This window comes from Bradysia coprophila, unplaced genomic scaffold (genome assembly GCF_014529535.1).
Source record: "Bradysia coprophila strain Holo2 unplaced genomic scaffold, BU_Bcop_v1 contig_232, whole genome shotgun sequence".
Taxonomy (NCBI): domain Eukaryota; kingdom Metazoa; phylum Arthropoda; class Insecta; order Diptera; family Sciaridae; genus Bradysia; species Bradysia coprophila.
This window is the reverse complement of record NW_023503493.1, coordinates 17018269-17044061: the sequence shown is the minus strand read 5'-3', so window position 1 is coordinate 17044061 and position 25793 is coordinate 17018269. Positions and strand designations below refer to the sequence as shown.

Here is a 25793-nt window from a genome sequence, read left to right as displayed (position 1 = left end):
ATCCTGGTTTTGTAGGGATACGTAATAATGTAGGCATTGGACTCTTTTCATTGGTTGCATATTAGGCGCTCTCAAACGTGCCAGGTCAATACCATTTAGAGAGTATGGCGTACGGGTTTTTGAAGAAGGTTTTTGAATATCGTTTGTTGATAAAGAATATCATGCTAAGGAGAAAAAAACTGTTCTACTGTATGACTCTAGAACGAGGGGGGACGCACTTCTGGATTAAATGGTATTAAATGGATTTAAGTGTATATAATCATAGCAGCAGTGGAACAGATTTGATACAATGGATTTAATGGATGAAATGGAATAAAAATTGGATTAACTAAGAAAAAAGTTCATTTTACCAAATACTTTGAAAGTTCTAAAAAGGCTTGATTTTGATCAAACTACGTACTAAAACTCATAGTACAACGTTAAAAAGCGTAAAATTGGATTTAATTATTTTTAATGTCATTTTTAACCAAGCTGAACGCTGAAGAGTTCCTAAAAAAGAAAAGAAAAAACTAAAAAGAAGTTCTACTAAACGAGTTAATATTTGCTCAACCACGAACTTCTATAGGATTAGGAGGTCTAAAATTCAGATTGTATAGATTTACTGTACTGTATCTATAACTTTAAAAGTTTTACGTGCTTTGGGTCGGGCTATAAATAAAAATTTGCAACTACGGACGTAAGTTAATCTTATATTGAATGTCTTGCTCCGAATGAAATTCAAATGATTTTTTCTACTACAAAAAACTAAGTCTGCAGTCGTCTTCTAAGAAAATCCTTTCAGTTTGAAATTGTAACCAAGAAAAAAAAACTCATTTTGCAGAATGTGACATAAAGCTGAGTAAACTCGTCCGTGGTATCTTTTTCATCTAAAAATTCTGTATTTGTGATATCTAGGAAGAGTCAGTTTCCATTATAGTTAGGCAATTCATGCCAACCCTTTCATATTACTAGTCTTTCCCTGGAAAAATGGACGTCGTGGAACTACTGTTTTACGTAATTGTTCCTGAACTAAAATCAATCAATAAAAAGAGTCGACAAAATGTTGTAGCAAGGTGGAGCAACAGAGTCAAATTTGCCATACCGTAAGATATGTATGACAATGTTGATTCGATCGGTCTACAACAAACTAAAGGATCATATTAAATCAAAGTAAAATATGAAGCTAAGCTATGGTTATATTGGGAATTCTTGGCTAGAGCCAACGCACATCAAGTATGAGTGGTCAGCTGCAGAAAGTACTATATTTTACATGAAAATGTTTTAATGTTTGCATGACTGTCCAGTTTCAGTACCTTATTTAAAGTACGCTTTCTCATGCTTGAAGTGCGTTGCTAGAGCTGATATCGTCAACGCATTTTTAGTTAATATTTAAATTGTTCGACAAACTGAAAATACTGTGTTATTGTAGGTAGATGGTGTTGATTGTATTCTATTCATGGATTGTAGCTAACGTCAATCTGCAAATTCGTGTTTTCGAAAAATTCGAAAACTTTGACAGGTATGTCAACAAATGTCAAACTGGGAAACAACAAAAAAAAATTAAAAAAATCCAAACAAAAAACTATGCCAAACTGATTAGTGTTGTGGTTAATTAAATAAATTTGTTGTCAAAATTGTCTTAAAATATTAATGTAACTCAGTGCAATTGTCATGAATGCTACCAGTTTGTATGTGTCTACATCACGACTCGTTTTCCAACATGAATCGGGTGATCAAAATCTTTCCGATTTATACCGGTTGATCCCATATCTTCGCCAAGCTTTGTCGTGCACCGTTTGTGGAAGTCTCTTAATCGATCCGTACACACCCAGAGAAACTCAATGTCAGCATCATGTATGCCGTAATTGCTTAGGCGGACGAAAGAATTTGAAACCAAGTTGCAGTTGGTGCCGCGACTATCAAAAATACGAGGGAAACTCACAATTACGAATCTTGCTGCAATGCTACAAAAGTCTGTGCGAATACATAATCTCGAAACCAATGTACAAATCAATGAGCAGTCAGTTGCAAACTAGCGGAATGACAAACGGAAGCAGTTCAATTTCCACCAGCAGTTTATCGGATCTAATCGACGAAGGTGCACGGTTCCAGGATAACTACAAAAGCAATTCAGGTCTTCTAAAATCGGCTTATTCGATGTTACCATGCGTGTACACGAATAACTCTGCTACACAAACGTTGCAAAACAGTTCGATAACGACAACAATTACGAATAAGCCAGTCGAGGTTAATGAACCACATCCAGTAAAGGTTAATAATAGTGCACCGATAAAAACGGTGTCGAATGGATCAGCCTTGTATTCTGTGATGTATGCTGGTACGGGAAACAAAATAACGATCAAACGTTCGAAAGTTGAAGATGGTCCAATGACTGCCGGTCACAGTTCTAGTGGTGCCAGTAGCAGTAGTAGTAGTCGTAACAATAGCAGTAATTGTAGTGGTAACAATGCTATTAGAATTGCTTCCGCTGCAACCAGTAGCACAACGGCCAAGTCGACGATCGCTAGCAGAGATTTAAGCAAAGAGTTAAGTGGAATTGTCCAATTCAAGAAACCAGCAAGGTCAAAAACAGTACAGCAGCGGAAGGGCTGTCGTTGCGGGAACGCAACAGCCAAGCCTGGAAAACTGACGTGCTGCGGCCAACGGTGTCCCTGTTACGTTGAGTCGAAGAGTTGTGTGGATTGCAGGTGTCGTGGATGTAGAAATCCCCACAGGGCTGACGGTTTTAAGGTATATTTTACAATCAAAATTTAGGTTCATTAACTGGGAAAATTGTTGCTGATGTCGACTTTGACTATTTGTAGATTCGACCGCACATACCGGAATTAGATCGCATCGAAATAATCAATCCGGATGGTAGCACATCACAGACCAACTGCATCGAATTGCCTTCGATGAATACATCATTTTCGGCTGCAAACACTATCAACGAATCGAACAGCAGGTTAATACATCAAATACAAGACCATCAAATACAGGATGGGCCTGACATATCGTTGGACGGCGATTCGATTGTTTTCCCCAATAACATTGACGACGATATACGTGGTAAAGTCGAATGTGTTACGTTCATACGCTGAAAATTCTAAACGTTTTTAACTTTCTCCCTCATCAAAATGTAACAGTCGTGTACACCGCTCATTTACCAGCCATTCTAATGCAAGAAAATCCATCACATGCCTCATCAATTCCATCACCTTCAATGACCTCATCAATATTTTCCGATAAACAACCGGACATTTTTCAGCACGACACAATTCATTCGATATTCGGCGAAGAAATTCTGACCAGCGCTCCGTTTTCCGATGAAGGCTGTTCATCGGAAGCTGGTGATCAGAGTGACGTGGAAATCGACATATGAGACTCGTAAGCCCTGCATTTGTATCGTTTCTTTAGTTTTTATATGTTTAGTAGGTGTTTCGATATGGTTTCTAATTTAGAGCGGTGGGACATGCAATTAAGAGGTTCGATTCGCATTGTTTTGAACACTCTCCAATCAATCGAGATGGTTAGACGTCGTCAGTCAATTACTAGTTCAGAATGTCTAGAGTAACGAATAGGAATTTTATGCTAATTTAAACGTCCATGTCACACACTTGCTATGACTTATTTTAACCCATAGAAAGTGTCCCATTTATTTTATTAAATTTATTTGTATAATTTGTGAGATGAAATTTCTAAATCGCTACTGAACGCTGAGAAGCTGATACATTTGCGTTCAGTATCGAGTCACCATGCAATTAGTGTTTTAGAATGAACCTGTCTCCCAACCCAATGCATATGTTACAACAACAACAAAAACTTGGGACTTTAGATAGTTGATGTGGTCTGAGTGGAGCAATCAAAGGAGATTTTCGGATGTAGGCAAAGATTTAAGTTTTCTGATATCGATTTTCGTTTTTCGGTTAGAATCGTTAAGTTTAATTTGTGTTTTGGAAATTCTGAATTAATTCTGTAAGTGATTCACTTCCGGGGTTAAATCAAATCCAATGAATTGAAGTAACTTGTCCCTCCTCCCGTCTTTTTTTTTGTTGACCTACAACTAGTTGTGCTTCCAGTTAATGTTTCAAATTAACACGTAAAATAGAACGTTTGTCGTCTTCCTCCCCTATGTCAACTAATTTTCCAAACTAGTGTTCCAACGTCGTTTAAGAAAAACATTGTTCCCGAATTATACTGAGAGGTTTTTTAGCGAATTCGATTCGAAAACTCGCCTCCGGCTCATTCGCTAAAAAAGTCTTTCAGTTCAGCGTTAGCCATTCGTATGGTTTGATATTTTAGTTACTCATCTACACCTTCCATAATTTTACATTTAGTTCGTTACACTCTAAAACATCGAGTCGATAGAAAAGACCCAAAATAGAGATCCCGCTTTGTATATTTTTGGTTAACGTATCTACAGAGTCTGAAACATTTTTTTTGCCAAAACTGAGCTCAATAAGACTACACAACACAGTTGATTTGTTGTTTTTTTCTTCAACGACAGGGCCTTTTATTGAGAATTTTTGTAAATAATTTCAGTAATTCTGTCAGTAATTTCTGTGACTTCAGTATTTAATAGGACCTGGATCAATGTCGATCGCAACATTTGGGAGCGGAACAACCAAAACTTGTGCTATGATCTGTACTTTTTAAGAACAATAATCTTACAGATTGAGAATCATAAGAACGAAGAATGTATTCGAATTCATTTCACCTTGCCGTTCCACCTTACTATACATCACATCATTACATATGAAGTAACTGTTAGACTTGTCTTAGAGCATCTTGGATTCTTCGAAAAAATGTTCCACCAGTACACGAGATAACGTTCCATGACCGTTTCTCTAAAAAGAAAAGTTCTGTAGTTTTCGAGCTATTTCAAAACGAAATTTGGTTCATAAGGCGACAGGTTATCATATGTAACGTGATGTCATTCGATTCTGTTGTCACTACATTTGGTGGAATGAACGGAGAGAGTAGGATTGTATGTTGTCCATTTATATAAGTCTGAATCCCTATTTACTTGATTCTGTCAAATTGACAGTGTTAGTCTCACCATGTCCTGAATGGAGTTTTCCCAGTACCCTTTTTAACAAACAAACTCCGCTTTGACTTCGCTGTCAAAATACCACCTTATTCCTTTGTGATCTATCTAATGTTTTCTATGTGAGTTCTTCATGTTTTTATGCTTGATTTCCACTTGCTCTCCGTTTGCTTTCCGTTTACTTTTTGAACAATAAAAAAGAGGCGCAGTTTAGCAAAACGGACGCAAAACGGCGTGGAAATCAAGCATTACTCTCAATATGTATTCGTATGTTTTTGCACATCTTTTTCTATTCATCTGTTATCGATAACAACGACAAAAATAATGACAAGCTCTGGGTAACATGGTCCCTTATATAGAAAGATGCATGTTTAAAAAAATGAAGTACGAGATTTGAATTCAACCGACTAAAAATACTTTGATCGATGGAAGTAATTTTATACAAAATCCACATTTCATAGTTTAATACGGTTGTCACATACGCTCACTGACATTTGACACTTTAAACACTGATGGGAACCTGTAACCTTAAAAACTAAAATTCCATACAATGGCTGGTTTTAAGATGTTCGTCATTGCAAGGTTAGGTCAGGATTTCCCCGGGATGAAAATTCGTAGGTTGGATATATTTTGTTGCAGACATATTCCAGCTTGTCTATTGTACTACCTTGAGTAGTCTGGTGATCTTGCTCACAATAGCAAGGACCCAATTTTGAACATCAGAGATGTGGTTTCAGGCGACATGCATGAAACAAAAAAGGGAATATAATTTTTAGTTGACGAACACCGATATCAGAAAATCTTAAACGTAACTATGCATTGCATCTCCATTGATAACATCACAAGAGGTGACCATTTTTATTTAAAAAAAAAACCCAGTCTGTAGAATCAAATAATTGTACTGTCTAAGCTAAACAAAAAGAAAAAAAATTGCCCTAAAAATTACAAAACAAATACAAATTAAAAAAAAAAAGTATAATTCCTGTTGTAATTTGGTATGAAAAAAAAAATATTTGTAGCGTTATTGGTATAGAATTTAAGAGAAGAAAAAAATTGTAGCCTATGGAAATAAAACAAAAATTTAAATTATAAATGTGAATAATCAAATGGTGTGTGTTTTCAATACGTGTAAAGTCCTTTGGTGTACCTTATTTCGAGACAGTTACTCTAAAAATCAACTAAAATCTTTGTCATACAAAATATTATTCCATCTGTCACTGAATCACACATGCTTGCAGTGCGATGCTTGCATATCGCAACCGTTCCGGTCGATGGGAAGTGTTTGGAAAATCAAGTTTTTTCACAAAAATGTTTTTTTTTCTGCGGAGATTTTAACTGTTTTTAGTGAAGGTCTAAGCCCTATTTTTACCATTTTTCCATTTTTATTTGTGAAACAACTCGATTTTCCATAGTTGGAAATGGTTGTGACGTCTTGTGAAGTACAAAGTACAGTACATTTCGGAGTTGCCATTTACTGTAACTGAACGGTGCGCATCTATGCTTTACAATAAGCTATCATAAAAACTCTCTAGTTTCTTTTAAATTAAAAGTTTACTATCACCTTTGTTTTATTGCGAGTTTGAAACATATTGGAGCATCCAGAGATGCCGTAAATAAGCACAATGTACACACAAAATCAATTGTTCTGCAGTCTCTCTGTCTACAGTTTCCAATCGATTGACTCTTTTCCCTATTTCGTGACGGCTTAAAGAATTTCAATTTAGAAATCGGAGACTACGGTGCACGGAGCGAGTGAAGGTCGGGCTACTCGGTCGTACAATGATATAGCAGACTTTCAAAAAAAAAATTGTATCGAAGGAAAATATTTCCTATCAAAATTGTCTATATATGCAGGATATGCAGGATTATCAGAATTTAGGTTGAAGAAAAGATGAGAGTTGTGTTTGTAAGGATGGAACTATATAATGACATAACCACTGAGGTAACTTTATCTACTGATTGGACTGTACGTACAGAGCCAAAATCCATTTTAAGAAAACAACAAGAAAGGCCAATTCACTGCGTAAGTACGTCGAAAATTAAAAATGTAACGTGAGAAGGGAAGCGATGAATACCCCACTTTCAGGAGGTTCTCTTATAATGAAGCGTTGAAATTTATTTTTCCATTGATTTGTTTACCCACTCATTCAATCAAAATTCAAAGTCTTGTCCTTCCAGTTTCGTCCCGATAGTCTTAAAATTCACTTGTTCGCGTTCTTAAAATTCAAGTGAAACACTAGTCTGGGTTCTTATGTCAATACGCGTGCAAGGCGTTTCCCGAGTTTTTCAGTTATAGCATTCGAATGGGCTTGAAACATCATGAAACATATGTCTTTTTCAAAAATAGTTATTTTTCATACATTTTTTGCGCGCGGACCGGTTTTTTTTAACATAAGAACCCACTTGGTTGAATAAAAGAAATTTTTTCAACAATTTGGTCTAGTCAAAGCAATACAACATTTAGTTAATAACAACCGAGACTACACGGAAAGATTGAACTTTCAACAATTCACGCAAATTAAAAAAAAGTCAAATATTGGCCTGGTTCCCTTTCATACTGTTAAAAATGAGTCGTCAAATGTAATAGTCGATTACATTGGATGCGGCATGGCAGATAATTCATTACATGAGGGATCAATTTGTGATACAAGCCGAACCAAGTGATCATGTTTTCCAACGAAAAATATTCAACCTAATTTTATGATCAAATCCATTTTGTTTGCAGTTGCTATATGTTTCTCCTGTTCTGGAATATGCAACGTAGGGCAAATTTAGTTCTTCATTGCTCTTTTTCTTTTGTATTCTTCCCCAACCAAGTACTTCCTACAATGTAGAAATTTTGTCGCTTTAACCTGTTACAGACGGTAAGCACTCATATCTGCAGTATTTTTCAATTATAATTACAAAAGACGAAAAAGAAATCAGTTCAATGATTCACTTCCGGAATATGACTCATCAACAGACTACGTCGCTACATAATTAATAGAAACTGATTTGAAACAATTTCAAAACGACTTTATTTCGATAATAAATCGGAAGGATGCGCCTGAAATGTAGACTACCATTTAGCGCAGATCTTTTTATTCGTTCATGTAAGTAATTTTAGTTCAAATCGTTTTTTGCCTCACGCCGTAAGCATGACTGATGGCCCAGAGTGTTAGAGCGTGGAAGATTATTTTGCTTTTTATTTCACTATCCTGGGTTCGATCCTTACTTGAAGCAACATTTTTTTTGTTTTGTTTTTTTTTTTCACTTCCATAAAGTAGAAGAAGGTAAACCATTGAACGTACTTTCATTGAACTCATTGATACACTGTTTCATTGAAAATTTGCTGGTGTTTCGTTTCTACTCCATTCACTCAACCAATTCTACTCGCGCATAATTCGAAAAGGAATGTCGAAATTTAAGTGAGGGGAAAATCGAATATCACCGACAACGAGTCCTTCGCCTTATCTTCGTGAAAAGGGACGTTTCAGTCACCAGGCTACAACATAGCCGAATTCATCACACAATACCATCTGTGTGATGAAGTGACTCAAAAAAAATAGTTCAACTAAATTAATCCATAGTTTTCGTATCAATAACGGTTTATATAGTTTACGAAAAATAAATAATTTCAAACATCCGAAGAAGTTGAGTCAAAATACTGTATTTCCAATGATTTTTCAATTACATCCTACATTGAGCAGTCGCCATTTTCATGTGAGTTTGAGATTAGTAAAATTGGAGTTTTGGTTTTTAAAAAAAATCTCCACAGAAGAAATCGATCGATGACCAAACACAAGTGGAGCGAACGCCTATCACACCGCTGGGCGTTTCTGGAATAGACCAATTGATGGAAGCCTGATGTTTACTGACTGTTAGACGTTGTTGCCGGACGTCTACATAGCCAATACTGACGACCTAAGCTAAGCCTAAGTTTGTCAGTACCTAGGTAAACCTTTGAAGTTCAATGAGTCCCATACCATTACGCCACTACACCCAGATCGCCATTTTTATGTGAGTTTGAGATTAATAAAATTGGAGTTTAGTTTTGGTTTAAGAAAAAAAAAATTCTCCACAGGAAAAAAAATTAAAAAAAATCGATCGATGACCAAGCAAAAGTGGAGCGAGCGCCATTTATGCCGCTGGGCGTTTCAAGAATAGGCTCATTGATGGAAGCCTGAGGTTTACTGACCACTAGACGTTGTTGCGGACGTCTACATAGCCAATACTAACGACCTAAGCTAACCCAAAGTCTGACAGTACCTAGGTAAACCCCTGTGTTTCAATGAGTCCTATACCATTACGTCACTACACCCCGATCGCAGATAAAAAAAATTTTCAACACAATCTAAAATTTGCATCACTACGTAACGCACAGTTGTTTCATGTTTAATTTAAAGATTCAAGAGTAAGCCTCGATATGACCATTGCATTGTACACAAGAGGTGAGAGAATTTGCATGTGAATGTTACCGATCCTCTCACCAAATAATTCTACGGATATGATTGTCGTTGTTGACAAGAATTCATGGACAACAACATGATGTATCAATCGTCCATTATCATATCAATGTTCATTGGTAAGTCAGCTAGTAAGAAAATGAATGATCAAAATCAAATCACGAATAGTTTTCCGAAATAAAAACGGACACTTTCTTGTCCGTTACAAATTCAAAACATTTTTTCAATACACAAGGGTAACAAGACAAAGAGTCGTTTGTTTGTTTATTGTTCATCCTCAGAAAAGAATTTATTTCGTTTCACTTTCGGAGCCTAGGTAGCCCAGGAAGATGCGGGAATTTACAAAAAAAGAGAATTAAATAAATTTCTCTGGTGACTTTACGATTTCCTTTTTAAAGAAGCGAAGTGGAAACCGACGAAAAAGTTCAATTCAAAAACGTTTGTGAATCGGTTTTAAGTCAATAATTTGCAAAAATGTCAACAAAATTCATAAAAATGCAATTAACATTGCAATGATTGTAATTTTATCGTAGCCTAAATTCAATTCCAATTTTAGATTTCATTTTGTATACTTCTTTGCGAAGATTATAAAATTAATAAAAATTTGAGTTAAATAAAGAATTTAAAACGTGTGACAACAATGACTAAGATAGTTCATATAATCAGAAATATTATAGCTGACAGCCTAAAAATGTTTTACTTTGAGTTACGTACACATATTCGCACCATAACACCATAATTTGAACACTGCCCTACACCGATCAAATTCTGAAATAAGTACATTATGTAGAACACACAATTTTAAACTGTGGCGCTCTTCGCATTTTGCAAAAATTAAAAACAAAACGAACGAACTTTCTTACAGTGCCAACATTGCAAACATAAAAATACAATAAGATTGCAATATGTGTAATGTTACTGTAATAAGATTTTCCCGTAACTATATTATTACAGTCACGCACCTTTGATTTCTAAGGCCAAATTGAATTCCAAAATTATGCGACTTGTGTACTTTGATAGAGCTCGTGAAAGTTCACCAAAGTACACCAATGAACCCAAAAAAAGTTTCGTCCAGGTGTGTGCACTCTCTCACTGAACCCTGTAATCTTGCAATATTATTACGGAATTCGGAGGGTTCAGTGAGTGAACCTAAGGACTTGGACCAAATTTTTTTTGGGTTCAAAAACCTAGTTTCGTGAACTTTCATGAGCTCTTTCAAAGTACGCAAGTCAAAAAATTTAATATCGCTCCATTGCCTTAGAAATCGAATCCGCGTTTTTGTGATGCAATAATATTCGTTTGTTATCTTATTGCGTTACAAACGAATACTATTGCAACTTCTGTAATATTGTTACAGTTTGGTGTAATATTATTGCATGTTTGACATAATGTGCCGTTTATTTTCGGTTGTGGTTCTTTCATTATTTTTGGTTTTCAACAACTTTAATTGTATTGTTGGTTTTCTAATATTGTCCTTTTCTTGGTAATGGTGATTATAAACTCAATTGAAAGAAGAAAATGCAGATAATTTCTAAAATTTGGAGCGGTTCAAAAATTGGTTGCAGAATCTTTTGATTTTAGGATTTTATTTTCACCGATTAATAAGAGTTAGCTAGATTTATTCGTTCGTTATAATTATTACGTATTTTTTGCGAGTTTTTAATTTTGTGAAAGAATGGTATGAAGACGTCAGAGTCAATGTCTTAATAAGATTACGTCACAGGACTGCAATCAGAAACATTGGGCAATTTTATTATTTAATTGTTCCATTACGACATGATTTGTCGCAAAAGAAAAGTATTTTTTTGTAGTATCGTTAATATGAAGAAGCTAGTAATAAGATACGAATATTCAAGTCTCTTTATTTGAACCTAATCTTCTTTCAAATTCCCGCATCTTCCAGTGGGTTGAAGTGTGTACTTCAAGTTCTTTTTTACTTGATGATTCTAGGTTCGATTCCTCGTTAGTCCATCGGTTTTTTTTTTTTTTTGAGCGAGAACATAGCACTGTGACAGTTATAATTTTAGTTTATGCAAAATGTGCGGTGTATTCTTTCGACAGCCATTTGGATAGAGATTCAAATGAAACGTAACATACAGCTCTTATTGCTATAGCGCGAAAAATGCATTTCTGATGGTTGTCGTTGTTTAATCTTCTTCTCCTTTGATTTCTCCGAGTTAAATCTAACTTTCATCCGATGACGGAATTCTACATCTGAACGAAATTTATAATTTTCTAAAGTGTGAACTTTACAGCCACACGAATTTTGTTCCTTGGAGATGTAGTGTAGATTTTCAGTTGGCCGAACAGTAGTTGACTAACGGAATAGCTTGCGAAATGTGTTTCCGTGCATATATTAGTAGAATGAGCTTCCAATTGCTATGCTGAAATTTACTTCGATTGACTTTTCTTTCAATTAACTAAGGTAACAGTGTCATAAAGGTTGATAAATTCGAATCCATAAAACGGGAAACTTATGACCAGTATTATTATCGGGGCTATTACTTCCATCGATCAAAGTATTTTTGATCTGTTGATTTCAAATCTTGTACTTCAATTTTTTAACATGCATTGTCATTATTTTTTTATTTTTGTCGTCGTTTTCGATAACAGATGAATAGCCGACAGGCTAATGTGACAGGCTAATGAAAAATGTTTGTGATTTCCGCAGGGTGTCGAATTATTAAAAAAAATGTATGAACTTGCCGTCGGTCAAAACGTGAACGAAAACAGCAAATTCTCAACCACAACTTCATTTTCTGAACAGCATCTGTTACCCAATAAAAACGACTATTAACGACATTCTGATACAGTCTTATATTTATAATGAATGTTCGTATGACCGAGTTTGAAATCAATTGTTTCAAAATCAGAAACCATTTCTCTGTTCCAAATACTTCGATTTCGATCGAGAGAAGTGTTATATTCGATTATCGAAAACTCTGTTCTGCTTTCTGTCTCTGGCACATCATTATTATTATAAATTATCGTATCTACATTCGAAACAGTCAAAGCTTACGTATACTTATCTCGCATCGCAAACCTTTGACCGACTAAAATCGCATATCTGCACTTCACGTTTGTGTAGATCTATCTAGGATATTCCGAAATTTTAAGAACATGTAACAGCTGAGGAAGGTATCTCGGGTATGCTAAAAGATTCAGCGAAGAGAATGTTAATGCAATGCAAATATAGTCAGTTTTACAGTTGTGGGCGAAAGAATCGTCTACATTCCCATACGTGTCGGATATAACAAACACAAAAAGATTTACCTTTCAACAACTCACGCGAAAAAAAAGTCAAATATCGGCCTGCCTGCCTTCCATATACTGTAAAAAACGAGTCGTTTAATGTAATAGAAGATTACATTGGATTCGGCGGGTGTAATTCATTACTGCCGTAATTCGCATGTCGGACTTAGTGCAAAATTTAAACAAAAGAATTCTTTGTTTAAATTTTGCACTAAGTCCGACATGCGAATTACGGCAGATTACATCAGGGACACGGCACAGTAAAATAAACCAGGCAGGAGCGGTTCATTTTCTAAACGTCAAATAAGGGACCTAATACACTGTAAGAAAATGAACTCAAATGAACACCGACATAAATTGAAAAATTCTGTTCGCAAAAAATAAAGGGCTACTAGATTATTCAGGTCCCTAGTCAAATCAGCGTTCCTGCCTGGTTAACTTTACTCTGTCGTGTCAGGGATCAATTTGTGATACAAGCCGAACCAAGTGATCATGTTTTCCGACGAAAAATATTCAACCACATTTTATGATCAAATCCATTTTGTTTGCAGTTACTATATGTTTCCCCTGTTCTAGAAAATGCAACGTAGGGCAAATTGAGTTCTTCATTGCTCTGTTTATCACCCAGTTTCTTTTAGTCTTCCCATACCAAATACAATTTTAACCAATGGAGAAGTTTTGTTGACTTACCCTGTTACAGACGGTGACCATATGCATATGCACGCATATCTCCAGTATTTTTCAATTTAAAAAAAAAATTAATTACAAAAAACGAAAAAGAAATCAGTTCAACGATTCACTTAGGCTTCAATCTTCGATTTGCCCTTTGCGTATACTTCCGGAATATGACTCATCAAAAGACTATGTCCTACATAATTAATAGAAACTGATTTGAAACAATTTCAAAACGACTTTATTTTGATAATAAATCGGAAGGATTCGCCTGTAATGCAGGCTACCATTTAGCGCAGATCTTTTTATTCGTTCATGTGAGTAATTTTAGTTCAAATCGTTTTTTGTCTCACGCCGTAAGCATGACTCATGACCCAGAGTGTTAGAGCGTGGAACTTTATTTTGCTTTTTATTTCACTATCCTGGGTTCGATCCTTACTTGAAGCAACATTTTTTTTTGTTTTGTTTTTTTTTTCACTTCCGTAAAGTAGAAGAAGGTAGACCATTGAACGTACTTTCATTGAACTCATTGATACACTGTTTCATTGAAAATTTGCTGGTGTTTCGTTTCTACTCCATTCACTCAACCAATTCTACTCGCGCATAATTCGAAAAGGAATGTCGAAATTTAAGTGAGGGGAAAATCGAATATCACCGACAACGAGTCCTTCGCCTTATCTTCGTGAAAAGGGACGCTTCAGTCACCAGGCTACAACATAGCCGAATTCATCACACAATACCATCTGTGTGATGAAGTGACTCAAAAAAAATAGTTCAACTAAATTAATCCATAGTTTTCGTATCAATAACGGTTTATATAGTTTACGAAAAATAAATAATTTCAAACATCCGAAGAAGATGAGTCAAAATACTGTATTTCCAATAATTTTTCAATGCATTGAGTAGTCGCCATTTTTCTGTGAGTTTGAGATTAGTAAAATTGGAGTTTAGTTTTGTTTAAGAAAAAAAAGATTCTCCACAGAAAAAATCGATCAATGACCAAACACAAGTGGAGCGAGCGCCTATCACACCGCTGGGCGTTTCTGGAATAGACCAATTGATGGAAGCCTGATGTTTACTGACTGTTAGACGTTGTTGCGGGACGTCTACGTATCCAATACTGACGACCTAAGCTAAGCCTAAGGCTGTCAGTACCTAGGTAAACCTTTGAAGTTCAATGAGTCCCATACCATTACGCCACTACACCCAAATCGCCATTTTTAAGTGAGTTTGAGATTAGGAAAATTGGAATTTAGTTTTGGTTTAAGAAAAAAAAATTCTCCACAGGAAAAAAAAATAAAAAAAAAAATCGATCGATGACCAAGCAAAAGTGGAGCGAGCGCCTATCACACCGCTGGGCTTTTCTGGAATAGGCACATTGATGGAAGCCTAAGGTTTACTGACCATTAGACGTTGTGTCGGACGTCTACATAGCCAATACTGATGACCTAAGCTAAGCCTAAGTCTGTCAGTACCTAGGTAAACCTTTGATTTTCAATGCGTCCCACACCATTACGCCACTACGCCCCGATCGAAGATAAATTTTTTTTTCAACACAATCTAAAAAACCACAAGAAATTTGCCATCTCATTCTAACCAATAAAAATTTGCATCACTACGTAACGCAGAGTTGTTTCATGTTTAATTTAAAGATTCAAGAGTAAGCCTCGATATGACCATTGACAAGAGGTGAGAGAATTTGCATGTGAATGTTACCGATCCTCTCACCAAATAATTCTACTGATTGTCTGATTGTCGTTGTTGACAAGAATTCATGGAAAACAACATGATGTATCAATCGTCCATTATCATATCAATGTTCATTGGTAAGTCAATTTTAAGTAAGAAAATGAATGATCAAAATCAAAGCACGAATAGTTTTTCGAAATAAAAACGGACACTTTCTTGTCCGTTACAAAATCAAAACATTTTTTCAATACACAAGGGTAACAAGACAAAGAGTCGTTTGTTTGTTTATTGTTCATCCTCAGAAAAGAATTGATTTCGTTTCACTTTCGGAGCCTAGGTAGCCCAGTGGGTTGGAGTGTGTACTTCAAGTTTTTTTTTACTTGATGATTCTATGTTCAATTCCTCGTTAGTCCATCGGTTGTTTTTTTTTTTTTTTGGAGCGAGAACATAGCACTGTCACAGTGCTATAGCGAGAAGCATAATTTTAGTTTATGCAAAATGTTCGGTGTATTCTTTCGACAACCATTTGGATAGAGATTCAAATGAAACGTAACATACAGCTCTTATTGCTATAGCGCGAAAAATGCATTTCTGATGGTTGTCGTTTTCTTCTCCTTTGATTTCTCCGAGTTAAATCTAACTTTCATCCGATAACGGAATTCTACATCTGAACGAAATTTATAATTTTCTAACGAGTGAACTTTACAGCCTCACGAATTTTGTTCCTTGGAGATGTAGTGTAGATTTTCAATTGGCCGAACAGTAGTTGACTAACGGAATAGCTTGCGAAATGCTGAAATTTACTTCAATTGACGTTTCTTTCAATTAACTAAGGTAACAGTATCATAAAGGTTGATAAATTCGAATCCATAAAACGGGAAACTTATGGCCATCGGGTCTATTACTTCCATCGATCAAAGTATTTTTTATCGGTTGATTTCAAATCTTGTACTTCAATTTTTTTAGCCAGAGCTTGTCATTATTTTTTTTATTTTTGTCGTTGTTGTCGATAACAGATGAATAGCCGAGAGGCTAATGTGACAGGCTAATGAAAAATGTTTGTGATTTCCGCAGGGTGTCGAATTATTTAAAAAAAAATGTATGAACTGGCCGTCGGTCAAAACGTGATGGAAACTGGAAATTCTCAACCACAACTTCATTTTCTGAACAGCATCTGTTACCCAATAAAAACGACTATTAACGACATTCTGATACAGTCTTATATTTATAATGAATGTTCGTATGACCGAGTTTGAAATCAATTGTTTCAAAATCAGAAACCATTTCTCTGTTCCAAATACTTCGATTTCGATCGAGAGAAGTGTTATATTCGATTATCGAAAACTCTGTTCTGCTTTCTGTCTCTGGCACATCATTATTATTATAAATTATCGTATCTACATTCGAAACAGTCAAAGCTTACATATACTTATCTCGCATCGCAAACCTTTGACCGACTAAAATCGCATATCTGCACTTCACGTATGTGGAGATCTATCTAGGATATTCCGAAATTTTAAGAACATGTAACAGCTGAGGAAGGTATCGCGGGTATGCTAAAAGATGCAGCGAAGAGAATGTTAATGCAATGCAAATATAGTCAGTTTTACAGTTGTGGACGAAAGAATCGTCTACATTCCCATACGTGTCGGATATAACAAACAAAAAAAGATTTACCTTTCAACAACTCACGCGAAAAAAAAATTCAAATATCGGCCTGCCTGCCTTCCATATACTGTAAAAAACGAGTCGTTAAATGTAATAGAAGATTACATTGGATTCGGCGGGTGTAATTCATTACATCAGGGACACGGCTCAGTAAAATAAACCAGGCAGGAGCGGTTCATTTTCTAAACGTCAAATAAGGGACCTAATACACTGTAAGAAAATTAACTCAAGTGAACACCGAATAAATAAATTGAAAAATTCTGTTCGCAAAAAATAAAGGGCTACTAGATTATTCAGGTCCCTAGTCAAATCAGCGCTCCTGCCTGGTTAACTTTACTCTGTCGTGTCATGGATCAATTTGTGATAAGAGCCGAACCAACTGATCATGTCGTCCGACGAAAAATATTCAACCACATTTTATGATCAAATCCATTTTGTTTGCAGTTACTATATGTTTCCCCTGTTCTAGAATATGCAACGTAGACCATACCAAATACTATTTTTAACCAATGGAGAAGTTTTGTTGATTTACTTTGTTACAGGCGGTGACCATATGCACGCATATCTCCAGTATTTTTCAATTAAAAAAAAAAAATCAAAAAACGAAAAAGAAATCAGTTCAACGATTCAATAAATCTTCGATTTGCCCTTTGCGTATACTTCCGGAATATGACTCATCAAAAGACTACGTCGCTACATAATTAATAGAAACTGATTTGAAACAATTTCAAAACGACTTTATTTTGATAATAAATCGGAAGGATTCGCCTGTAATGCAGGCTACCATTTAGCGCAGATCTTTTTATTCGTTCATGTGAGTAATTTTAGTTCAAATCGTTTTTTGTCTCACGCCGCAAGCATGACTCATGACCCAGAGTGTTAGAGCGTGGAACTTTATTTTGCTTTTTATTTCACTATCCTGGGTTCGATCCTTACTTGAAGCAACATTTTTTTTTGTTTTGTTTTTTTTTTTCACTTCCGTAAAGTAGAAGAAGGTAGACCATTGAACGTACTTTCATTGAACTCATTGATACACTGTTTCATTGAAAATTTGCTGGTGTTTCGTTTCTACTCCATTCACTCAACCAATTCTACTCGCGCATAATTCGAAAAGGAATGTCGAAATTTAAGTGAGGGGAAAATCGAATATCACCGACAACGAGTCCTTCGCCTTATCTTCGTGAAAAGGGACGCTTCAGTCACCAGGCTACAACATAGCCGAATTCATCACACAATACCATCTGTGTGATGAAGTGACTCAAAAAAAATAGTTCAACTAAATTAATCCATAGTTTTCGTATCAATAACGGTTTATATAGTTTACGAAAAATAAATAATTTCAAACATCCGAAGAAGATGAGTCAAAATACTGTATTTCCAATAATTTTTCAATGCATTGAGTAGTCGCCATTTTTCTTTGAGTTTGAGATTAGTAAAATTGGAGTTTAGTTTTGTTTAAGAAAAAAAAGATTCTCCACAGAAAAAAAAATCGATCAATGACCAAACACAAGTGGAGCGAGCGCCTATCACACCGCTGGGCGTTTCTGGAATAGACCAATTGATGGAAGCCTGATGTTTACTGACTGTTACACGTTGTTGCGGGACGTCTACGTATCCAATACTGACGACCTAAGCTAAGCCTAAGGCTGTCAGTACCTAGGTAAACCTTTGAAGTTCAATGAGTCCCATACCATTACGCCACTACACCCAAATCGTCATTTTTAAGTGAGTTTGAGATTAGGAAAATTGGAATTCAGTTTTGGTTTAAGAAAAAAAAATTCTCCACAGGAAAAAAAAATTAAAAAAAAATCGATCGATGACCAAGCAAAAGTGGAGCGAGCGCCTATCACACCGCTGGGCTTTTCTGGAATAGGCACATTGATGGAAGCCTAAGGTTTACTGACCATTAGACGTTGTTGATGGACGTCTACATAGCCAATACTGATGTGCTAAGCTAAGCCTAAGTCTGTCAGTACCTAGGTAAACCTTTGATTTTCAATGCGTCCCACACCATTACGCCACTACGCCCCGATCGCAGATAAAATTATTTTTCAACACAATCTAAAAAACCACAAGAAATTTTCCGTCTCATTCTAACCAATAAAAATTTGCATCACTACGTAACGCATAGTTGTTTCATGTTTAATTTAAAGATTCAAGAGTAAGCCTCGTTATGACCATTGACAAGAGGTGAGAGAATTTGCATGTGAATGTTACCGATCCTCTCACCAAATAATTCTACTGATTGTCTGATTGTCGTTGTTGACAAGAATTCATGGAAAACAACATGATGTATCAATCGTCTATTATCATATGAATGTTCATTGGTAAGTCAGCAAGTAAGAAAATGAATGATAAAATCACAGTTTCAAGCACAGTAGGTTTTTAAAATAAAAACGGACACTTTCTTGTCCGTTTCAAAATCAAAAGAGAAAGAGTCTTTTGTTTGTTCATTGTTCATCCTCCGAAAAGAATTTATTTCGTTTCACTTTCGAAGCCTCAGCAGCTCAGTGGGTTGGAGTGTGTACTCAAAGTTTTTTTTTTTGATGATTCCAGGTTCGATTCCTCGTTAGTCCATCTGTTTTTTAGCAATAATTTTAGTTTATGCAAAATGTGAGGTGTATTCTTTCGACAACCACTTGGATGGAGATTTAAATGAAGCGTAACAGACAGCACTTGTTGCTATAGCGCGAAAAATGCATTTCTGGAGGTTGTCGTTGTTGAATCTTCTTCTTCTTTGATTTCTCCAAGTTTCTCCAAAGGATTTTAGTTCTTTGGCCAGAACAGTAGTTGACTAACGGAATAGCTTGCGAAATGAGTTTACGACAGAGCGTGCATCTACAGATAAGAAGAATGTACTTCCAGAAAAAACAGGAAAAAAATGTTGAAAAAACCTCCGTCCAATATGAAAAATACTATTCGCACCACGGACTAAAATTCTTTTTTAGCGAATTCGATTCCAGACCTCGCCTTCGGCTCTGTCTGGAAACCTCTCACACGCTAAAAAAGACTTTTAGTCCTCGCCTTCGGCTCTTCAAACAATGCCAAGCAACACATTTCTGTTTAAAATTATTTCTGGACTTTAATTTTGTTTACACCCACTTGTAGGCAATGAAAACCGTAAGAGGCAAAGTTTAAATTCCTAAGCTAATTTGAACCGAAATACGTTGCTTGGCATTGTTTGCGTCACGCTGACTGCGAAAAAGATAATCAACAGCTGAAATTGCTTCAAAAGAAATATTGTTTGATCTGTTCACAATATTTTGCGAGTATAGCTTAATTAGACATCAAATTTACATTTCAAAGTCACAATGATTGAGACGCTAAATATGCATGTTTGGTGTAATTCGAAAGCTGTGGACAGCAGCAAGTGGGTAAAAGAGTTTTTTTTTGATGTTTTCGTTGCATTTCGGATGCACGAGAACCGTTTGAAGTCAGCCGAAATAGTCAAATTTTTATCACAACTTTCAACTGCTCATAGCTCGTCAGAAGTTAATTCCATCTCCCATGATCGACTATTTGCCCCGTAAGAACATTCAATCACCTTTCTAATGACACCCACACGACCCTGTACGTTGCGTGTTACTGGAGAAAACTCTATAGGAAAGGTGCATGTTTTCGGTTATTCAACACCTGCCACTGAGAAATTTTTAAGAAAATATTTTTGGCTTCTAGATTTTGTCGTCCGATTTCGGTAGGTCGTTTTTCGGAAGAATCCCTCAAAATGACATAGCAGACGTTCATAATTTTTTTGTATTGAAGGAGAATGTTCCCTCACAAAATGGCCTATATCCTGCATATCAGAATTTAGGCTAAAAAAGAGATGAGAGTTGTGTTAGTAAGCATGCCAGCATAGGATGACATAACGATTGAGATAAATATATCTCCTGATCGGACTGTACAAAGCTTAAAAGCCATTTTAAGAAAACAAGAAAAGTCGATTCACTGTGTAAGTACGTCGAAAATTGTTCAGTTTAGTTTATTCATTCAAAATTCAAAGTCATATCCTTTCCGTTTCGTCTCGGATGGTCTTAAAAATCACTTGTTCTCGTTCATTAAATTCCAGTGAATTTTTTTGAAGAAACAACATGTTGCCACGTGACAATATTCCCAATATATTACCTGTAAACGGCTGGTAGACACGGCTGGTATTATGATCAGAGCAAGAAAACCGAAAACCATTTTATTATAACTTGCCTTGGGGTAATTATCAAAGCACTTGCTTCAAAATGTTTTATACTGTGACTATACTCAATTTAATGATCATAATGATCGTGATGCGTTTGTAAAAGAAAAAAGTTTATATTTAGAGACATCACACTAATCAAAGACAGGTGTACGAAGCACTTAGTCAAACAATTTGAATTTTCGCCGCTTGTTTTTTTCCCAAAGTTCGGTACTGCAATTTTACAGATGAAAAAAAGAAGAGTGACACCAACGACACTCATATTGTCAAAATAAATAAATAAAAAAAAATCTCAAAAAGTGTAACTGCAATGGAAACTGAATCAGTCAGCGAGTCTGGCAAAATATATCGGAATTCAAGTGGAGCCTTCTGCTTTGTCTGTGTCCATTGTGGAAGTTATTTCGAAAATGTCAACGAAACTTTACGACACATCGATGGTCATTTCTCGGACGGAACAATAATCACAACCAATGGAATTGGCTCAATTGAAATCTGTACAAATGACAACAAACCATTGGCATGCGAAGATTCCCTAGAGTTCATTGCGGTTACTACGGATACTCGGTAAAATAAAATTTGTTGCTTCCACTTGTCGCGTTTATAAAAATGATCGTTTGTAGGTCCGGCTTAAAGGTTGAAAATGAGACCAAACAAAATGAGACTTGTGTAGAAGATTGGCTGGAACCAGTCTTGATGGATGATCGGAAACGGTGCATCAATTGCTCTTACTGCTCAGAGTCGTTTCCCAATCGCCTGTTCTTGGTTTTACATTCCGAAATCTATCATGCTAACCAACCAATTGAAGGAGAACAGACCGGCGATTTGCAATGTGAAGGATGCCTAATCGAATTTGACACGCCCACCAAACTTGAAGAGCATATGAATCAGGAGCATCCTACAGAAGAAGCCGTGAACATTCAAGTAAATGACGCAATTGCATTCAACCCAGACGAGTGCTTAGAGTGTAAGTTCTGTCGTCGGTCGTTCAAGGCGAAACATCTTCTCAAACGACATTTACAAAGATCGACATGCAAGGACGAATTTTGCATACCAACGCAAGTGGGTGAATTTCCATTTTATTGCGACATCTGTGGCCATGGTTTCCCGTACAAGTTTAGGTTGATTCATCACATGAGTCAACGTCATACCGGACGGGAAAATAAATGCAGATATTGCAATCAACGATACGTACTCGAGGCATCGCTAAGAAAACACGAAAATGCCGAATGTTTGCAGCGGCCAAATTTGAATGAAACCAGTAAAACAACCAAGAAAAACGTAACATCGGACGGAAAGAAATCGTGGGGTGGATATCGAGAACCGAAAAATGTGCAGGGACCGAAAATGTTCAGCTGTGAGTGGTGCGACAAGATGTACGATACGCACTACAAACTGAAACAACATCTTCTGTCCCACTCAAATTTGCGAGAATTCAAATGTGATCAATGTGACTGCGCCTACAATACAAAGCCAAGACTACGCCGACACTATATCTACAATCATACGGATCATCCAACATTCGATTGCGAAGTTTGCGGATGGAAGTTTCGGGAGAAGAACAATTTGAAGCGACACCTTCGACTGCATAATAATGACTATCAAGCACAGTGCCAAATTTGTGATAAAAAATTCACCGCCAATTGTCACTTAAAGTATCACATGAATACAGCGCACAGTACGGAAACTCCATATCAGGTGAGTGATATCCGATTCGATTGACTAAGGACCTTCCTACGAGTTGATATTAATTGCTCGGCGTTTCTATTTCAGTGTGATCTGTGTGGCAAGTCGTTTAATTCAACCAGCAAACTGAATGCACATCGACGGCGACACATCAAAGAAACATTGCCTTGTGATATTTGTGGCAAAGTTTTCGGCAGTAGGAACAGGCTCTACACGCACAAAAAAACTCATACCGAGGAACGGAAAATACTATGCAAAGTTTGTGGCAAAAATTTCAAAACTGCTGTGGTTTTGCGTCAACACATGTACTTGCACAAGGGAAAAATATTTTCCTGCAACTTCTGTCCGATGACATTCGGTAAGACTGAACACTTTAGATACTAATGTCTCCTGGTAGCTCTCCACTGTCCTTGTGACGTAAATGATTATTAAATTCGACCATAGTGTTTCAAAAATCCGATTTTCGTGATTTTTGTGTGTGTAAGGAATAGATGGGTGCATAAGATAAAGTACAAAGGAGTCCTATACTATACTATACTAAGAACTGGTCCTAGGTCAAAAAATATTTCGAAAATACGAAAACCACCTCAATTGTTGGACCGTTACTGAATTTAATCGTGTTTAGTATGCCTCCACTGTGGCCTTTTTTTGCCGTTCGAAGTCAGTGGCCTAACATCCGAAAATTATGCTTTAAGTCCAGTTGCAATGACAAATATCGTTAAATCTGATGTCATTCGAAAACTACCTTTCTAACTATTTTATCACGCCTCCCTGGTCTACTAATTCATCAACACATCAGGCTGCTTAAGCCAAGAATTCCAAATTATCGGTGGCGAGTATTGTCGGAAGCTAACATTTTGAATCACACTTTGTTCGTTCATGATTTCGGACGTCTTCCATAAATATGGTCCCTTACCTAAGTTCAAGAAAATCTCCTTATCGAGCAATTAAACGTGAATTCATTGAATGTTCATTTTTCGTTTCAGCCCAATCATCCGGTCGTAGAACACACGAAAAACTGAGACATAATATTCTTTAAGTGAAGGAAATGTCAAAATCATTCGAATATTAAAGTCACTCTAATCGAACCGCAGTTGTTGTTTTATTGTATTTACCAATTTACCGAATTTGACTGCGAATGAAAGACAACAATCAACAAAACTTCAAAACAAAGAGATTTTTCGACCACCACTGGCTTCAAGTTCAACAACAGTCGAATCACTTTCGCATTGTAACGGAAATTCAATCAATTTGAAATAAAGAAACCAGTTTCTATTGAAAATCCTCGGTCCAATTGTTTTCAACAGAATTGTCAACCGATGTCACGCGGTCTGCAGCTGAGATAAAAAACAAAACACGCACAACACTTAAAATGAACATTTTTGTTTTATTTGATCATCAACCTTATGGAAAAAAAACGTTTGAATGCTGTTCATTAAATTTAGCCCAGGGACGGAAAATTCTGGTCATCCAACTGTGGCGCATTTTGTCGATTAGCGTCATCATTTCTGTTCCGACCATTCCGTCCATCAAAATTTTTTCTGAACTTGTTCTTGGTGTTGTTTCCGAAATTTTTGCCTTCGTTGAAGCAAACCTTGATGTCCTTAATGTATTTGATGCTTCGTTTACGTTGGGGGTAGAGTGACATATCGATATCCAATTCCTCTTCGCTGGTCTTGACTTCCTCCTTTTTCTTCAGTGGAACCAAATTTTTCCATTTCTTTTTATCTTCACCTTCACCAGCCTTTCGGAGATTGAATACGGGCTTTGGCCGTTCACCCTGTAACGTCTTGTACTCATCAAGTGTCAGAATCACCGGTTTGACTTCCAAATTTTCCTCACTTTTTGCATTTTCAATCGAATTTCCATCCTCTTTGAGATCCGGTTCAGAGCCATTTTTGTTCAAATCCTCGATATCTTGTTTATGTGTGCCCCAATTATGAGCGCCACCTCCCTCGCGCTTCTCAATTGCCTTAACACCAGTTTTGTCCGAACCAGATTGACGATCAAATTCACGTTTTCCTCCTCGACCTTCAAAATTTCGTCGTTGACCATCGTAACGTCGGTTACCATCACGATTTCCGAAATTACGATCGTAACCCTGTCTGCGAGCCGGTCGTTCGTTATCCCGTTCACGTTGATTGTATTCGATATCCTGGCCATTGTTGATGTTTTCGTTGTTCCTGTTTTCGTAGTTCCGGTTTTCGTAGTTCTTGGTTTCGTTGTTTCTGTTTTCGAAGTTTCTGTTTTCGAAGTTCCTATTTCCATTGTTTGCTCGATAGCCACGATTCGGTGGCTCCCCATTTTCACGATTTTCCAAGTTCTTGTTGTTGCCGTAGTTTCGTTCCCGATGGAAATTGCCTTTAGATTCTTTAATTCCATTGTCCGTATTGCCATTAACATTGCCATCACCATTGCCTTGTATATTTTGCATGTCCTTCATTGAGCGCGATTTTTGTGCAGGTTCTGGTTGTGACTGCTTGACGCCTTTAGCCACAAACTTCACTTTTTTCTCGTCGATCACTTTTTCCAGAATGTCACCGACCTTTACATCGTTCTCGGAATTCTCCTTGCCTGCCAATTTTTTCGCTGCTTTTTTCGCTTTCTTAGACTTTTGTTTCAAAATGGCTTGCGGATCATTGGAATTCGAATCGAGCAAAAAATCGTAACGATTTGTAATACCTATTCCATAAGCATTGTCTTCCATTGTCTTCTGGGATGTTATGTATCAACGAAAATAACAATTTTAATGCCGGATGACCGATGATTTTTTGAGATGAAAATTTTAATTTTCGTTTTGTTAGTTGAAAGCTTCTTCTCTATGTGAAAGATGCCGGGTAAACAAGAGGAATAAACATTTGATTTCTGTCGGCCGTAATTTTAGATGACATTTGCGTAATGCGGAAATGTGATGAACTTCACTCTGAATCAGTGTTGCCATCATCAAAACTATTTAGCGCATCTGCGTAACGGGAAAGTTTGTAATTTTTATTTGAAAAATCTGATCTATATTTTAATTAATACGTCAGGTGCGTTTCGATGTTTCCCTGAGAAAATTATCGAGTGAAAATTGTATGTTAATTTAGAATTGGAATCCTGTTGCTGATCAGCTCTATAAATAGCAGCATTTAAAAAATGAAGAATAGCGTGAATAGCGTCAGGCCCATGAGCT

General features: G+C 36.4%; 3 protein-coding genes and 3 long non-coding RNA genes across 6 annotated transcripts; 5 read left to right on the top strand and 1 right to left on the bottom strand.

The window, feature by feature from the left end:
* The first annotated feature begins 1480 nt into the window (after positions 1-1480).
* Positions 1481-5988, top strand: LOC119077061 (E3 ubiquitin-protein ligase MSL2). The gene is made up of 3 exons (XM_037184189.1): positions 1481-2730; positions 2805-3048; positions 3126-5988. The coding sequence occupies exons 1-3, from the start codon at positions 1651-1653 to the stop codon at positions 3359-3361; spliced, it is 1560 nt and encodes a 519-aa protein (XP_037040084.1). The 5' UTR covers positions 1481-1650; the 3' UTR covers positions 3362-5988.
* A 2486-nt stretch (positions 5989-8474) lies between these two features.
* LOC119077060 lies at positions 8475-9590 on the top strand. Its single transcript, XR_005087740.1, has 3 exons — positions 8475-8728; positions 8784-9025; positions 9090-9590. It is a non-coding gene; the product is annotated as an uncharacterized LOC119077060 (long non-coding RNA).
* A 4477-nt stretch (positions 9591-14067) lies between these two features.
* On the top strand, positions 14068-15018 carry LOC119077058. The gene is made up of 3 exons (XR_005087738.1): positions 14068-14314; positions 14378-14619; positions 14683-15018. It is a non-coding gene; the product is annotated as an uncharacterized LOC119077058 (long non-coding RNA).
* A 2902-nt stretch (positions 15019-17920) lies between these two features.
* On the top strand, positions 17921-18876 carry LOC119077059. Its single transcript, XR_005087739.1, has 2 exons — positions 17921-18477; positions 18541-18876. It is a non-coding gene; the product is annotated as an uncharacterized LOC119077059 (long non-coding RNA).
* A 2308-nt stretch (positions 18877-21184) lies between these two features.
* On the top strand, positions 21185-23711 carry LOC119077056 (zinc finger protein 729-like). The gene is made up of 4 exons (XM_037184186.1): positions 21185-21502; positions 21559-22633; positions 22709-22979; positions 23608-23711. Exons 1-4 carry the CDS (start codon positions 21249-21251, stop codon positions 23658-23660), a joined length of 1653 nt encoding a protein of 550 aa, XP_037040081.1. The 5' UTR covers positions 21185-21248; the 3' UTR covers positions 23661-23711.
* A 351-nt stretch (positions 23712-24062) lies between these two features.
* On the bottom strand, positions 24063-25328 carry LOC119075562 (probable serine/threonine-protein kinase clkA). Its single transcript, XM_037182029.1, has one exon. It carries the CDS (start codon positions 25326-25328, stop codon positions 24063-24065), a length of 1266 nt encoding a protein of 421 aa, XP_037037924.1.
* Between the last annotated feature and the right edge of the window lie 465 nt (positions 25329-25793).

Coding starts and splice junctions, on each gene's coding strand:
- LOC119077061 (XM_037184189.1), top strand. CDS start 1,651: ATGAATGCTACCAGTTTGTATGTGTCTACATCACGACTCGTTTTCCAA. Junction 2,731..2,804: donor ACAGGGCTGACGGTTTTAAG/GTATATTTTACA, acceptor GACTATTTGTAG/ATTCGACCGCACATACCGGA. Junction 3,049..3,125: donor CATTGACGACGATATACGTG/GTAAAGTCGAAT, acceptor AAAATGTAACAG/TCGTGTACACCGCTCATTTA.
- LOC119077056 (XM_037184186.1), top strand. CDS start 21,249: ATGGAAACTGAATCAGTCAGCGAGTCTGGCAAAATATATCGGAATTCA. Junction 21,503..21,558: donor GCGGTTACTACGGATACTCG/GTAAAATAAAAT, acceptor GATCGTTTGTAG/GTCCGGCTTAAAGGTTGAAA. Junction 22,980..23,607: donor CTTCTGTCCGATGACATTCG/GTAAGACTGAAC, acceptor TTTTCGTTTCAG/CCCAATCATCCGGTCGTAGA.
- LOC119075562 (XM_037182029.1), bottom strand. CDS start 25,328: ATGGAAGACAATGCTTATGGAATAGGTATTACAAATCGTTACGATTTT.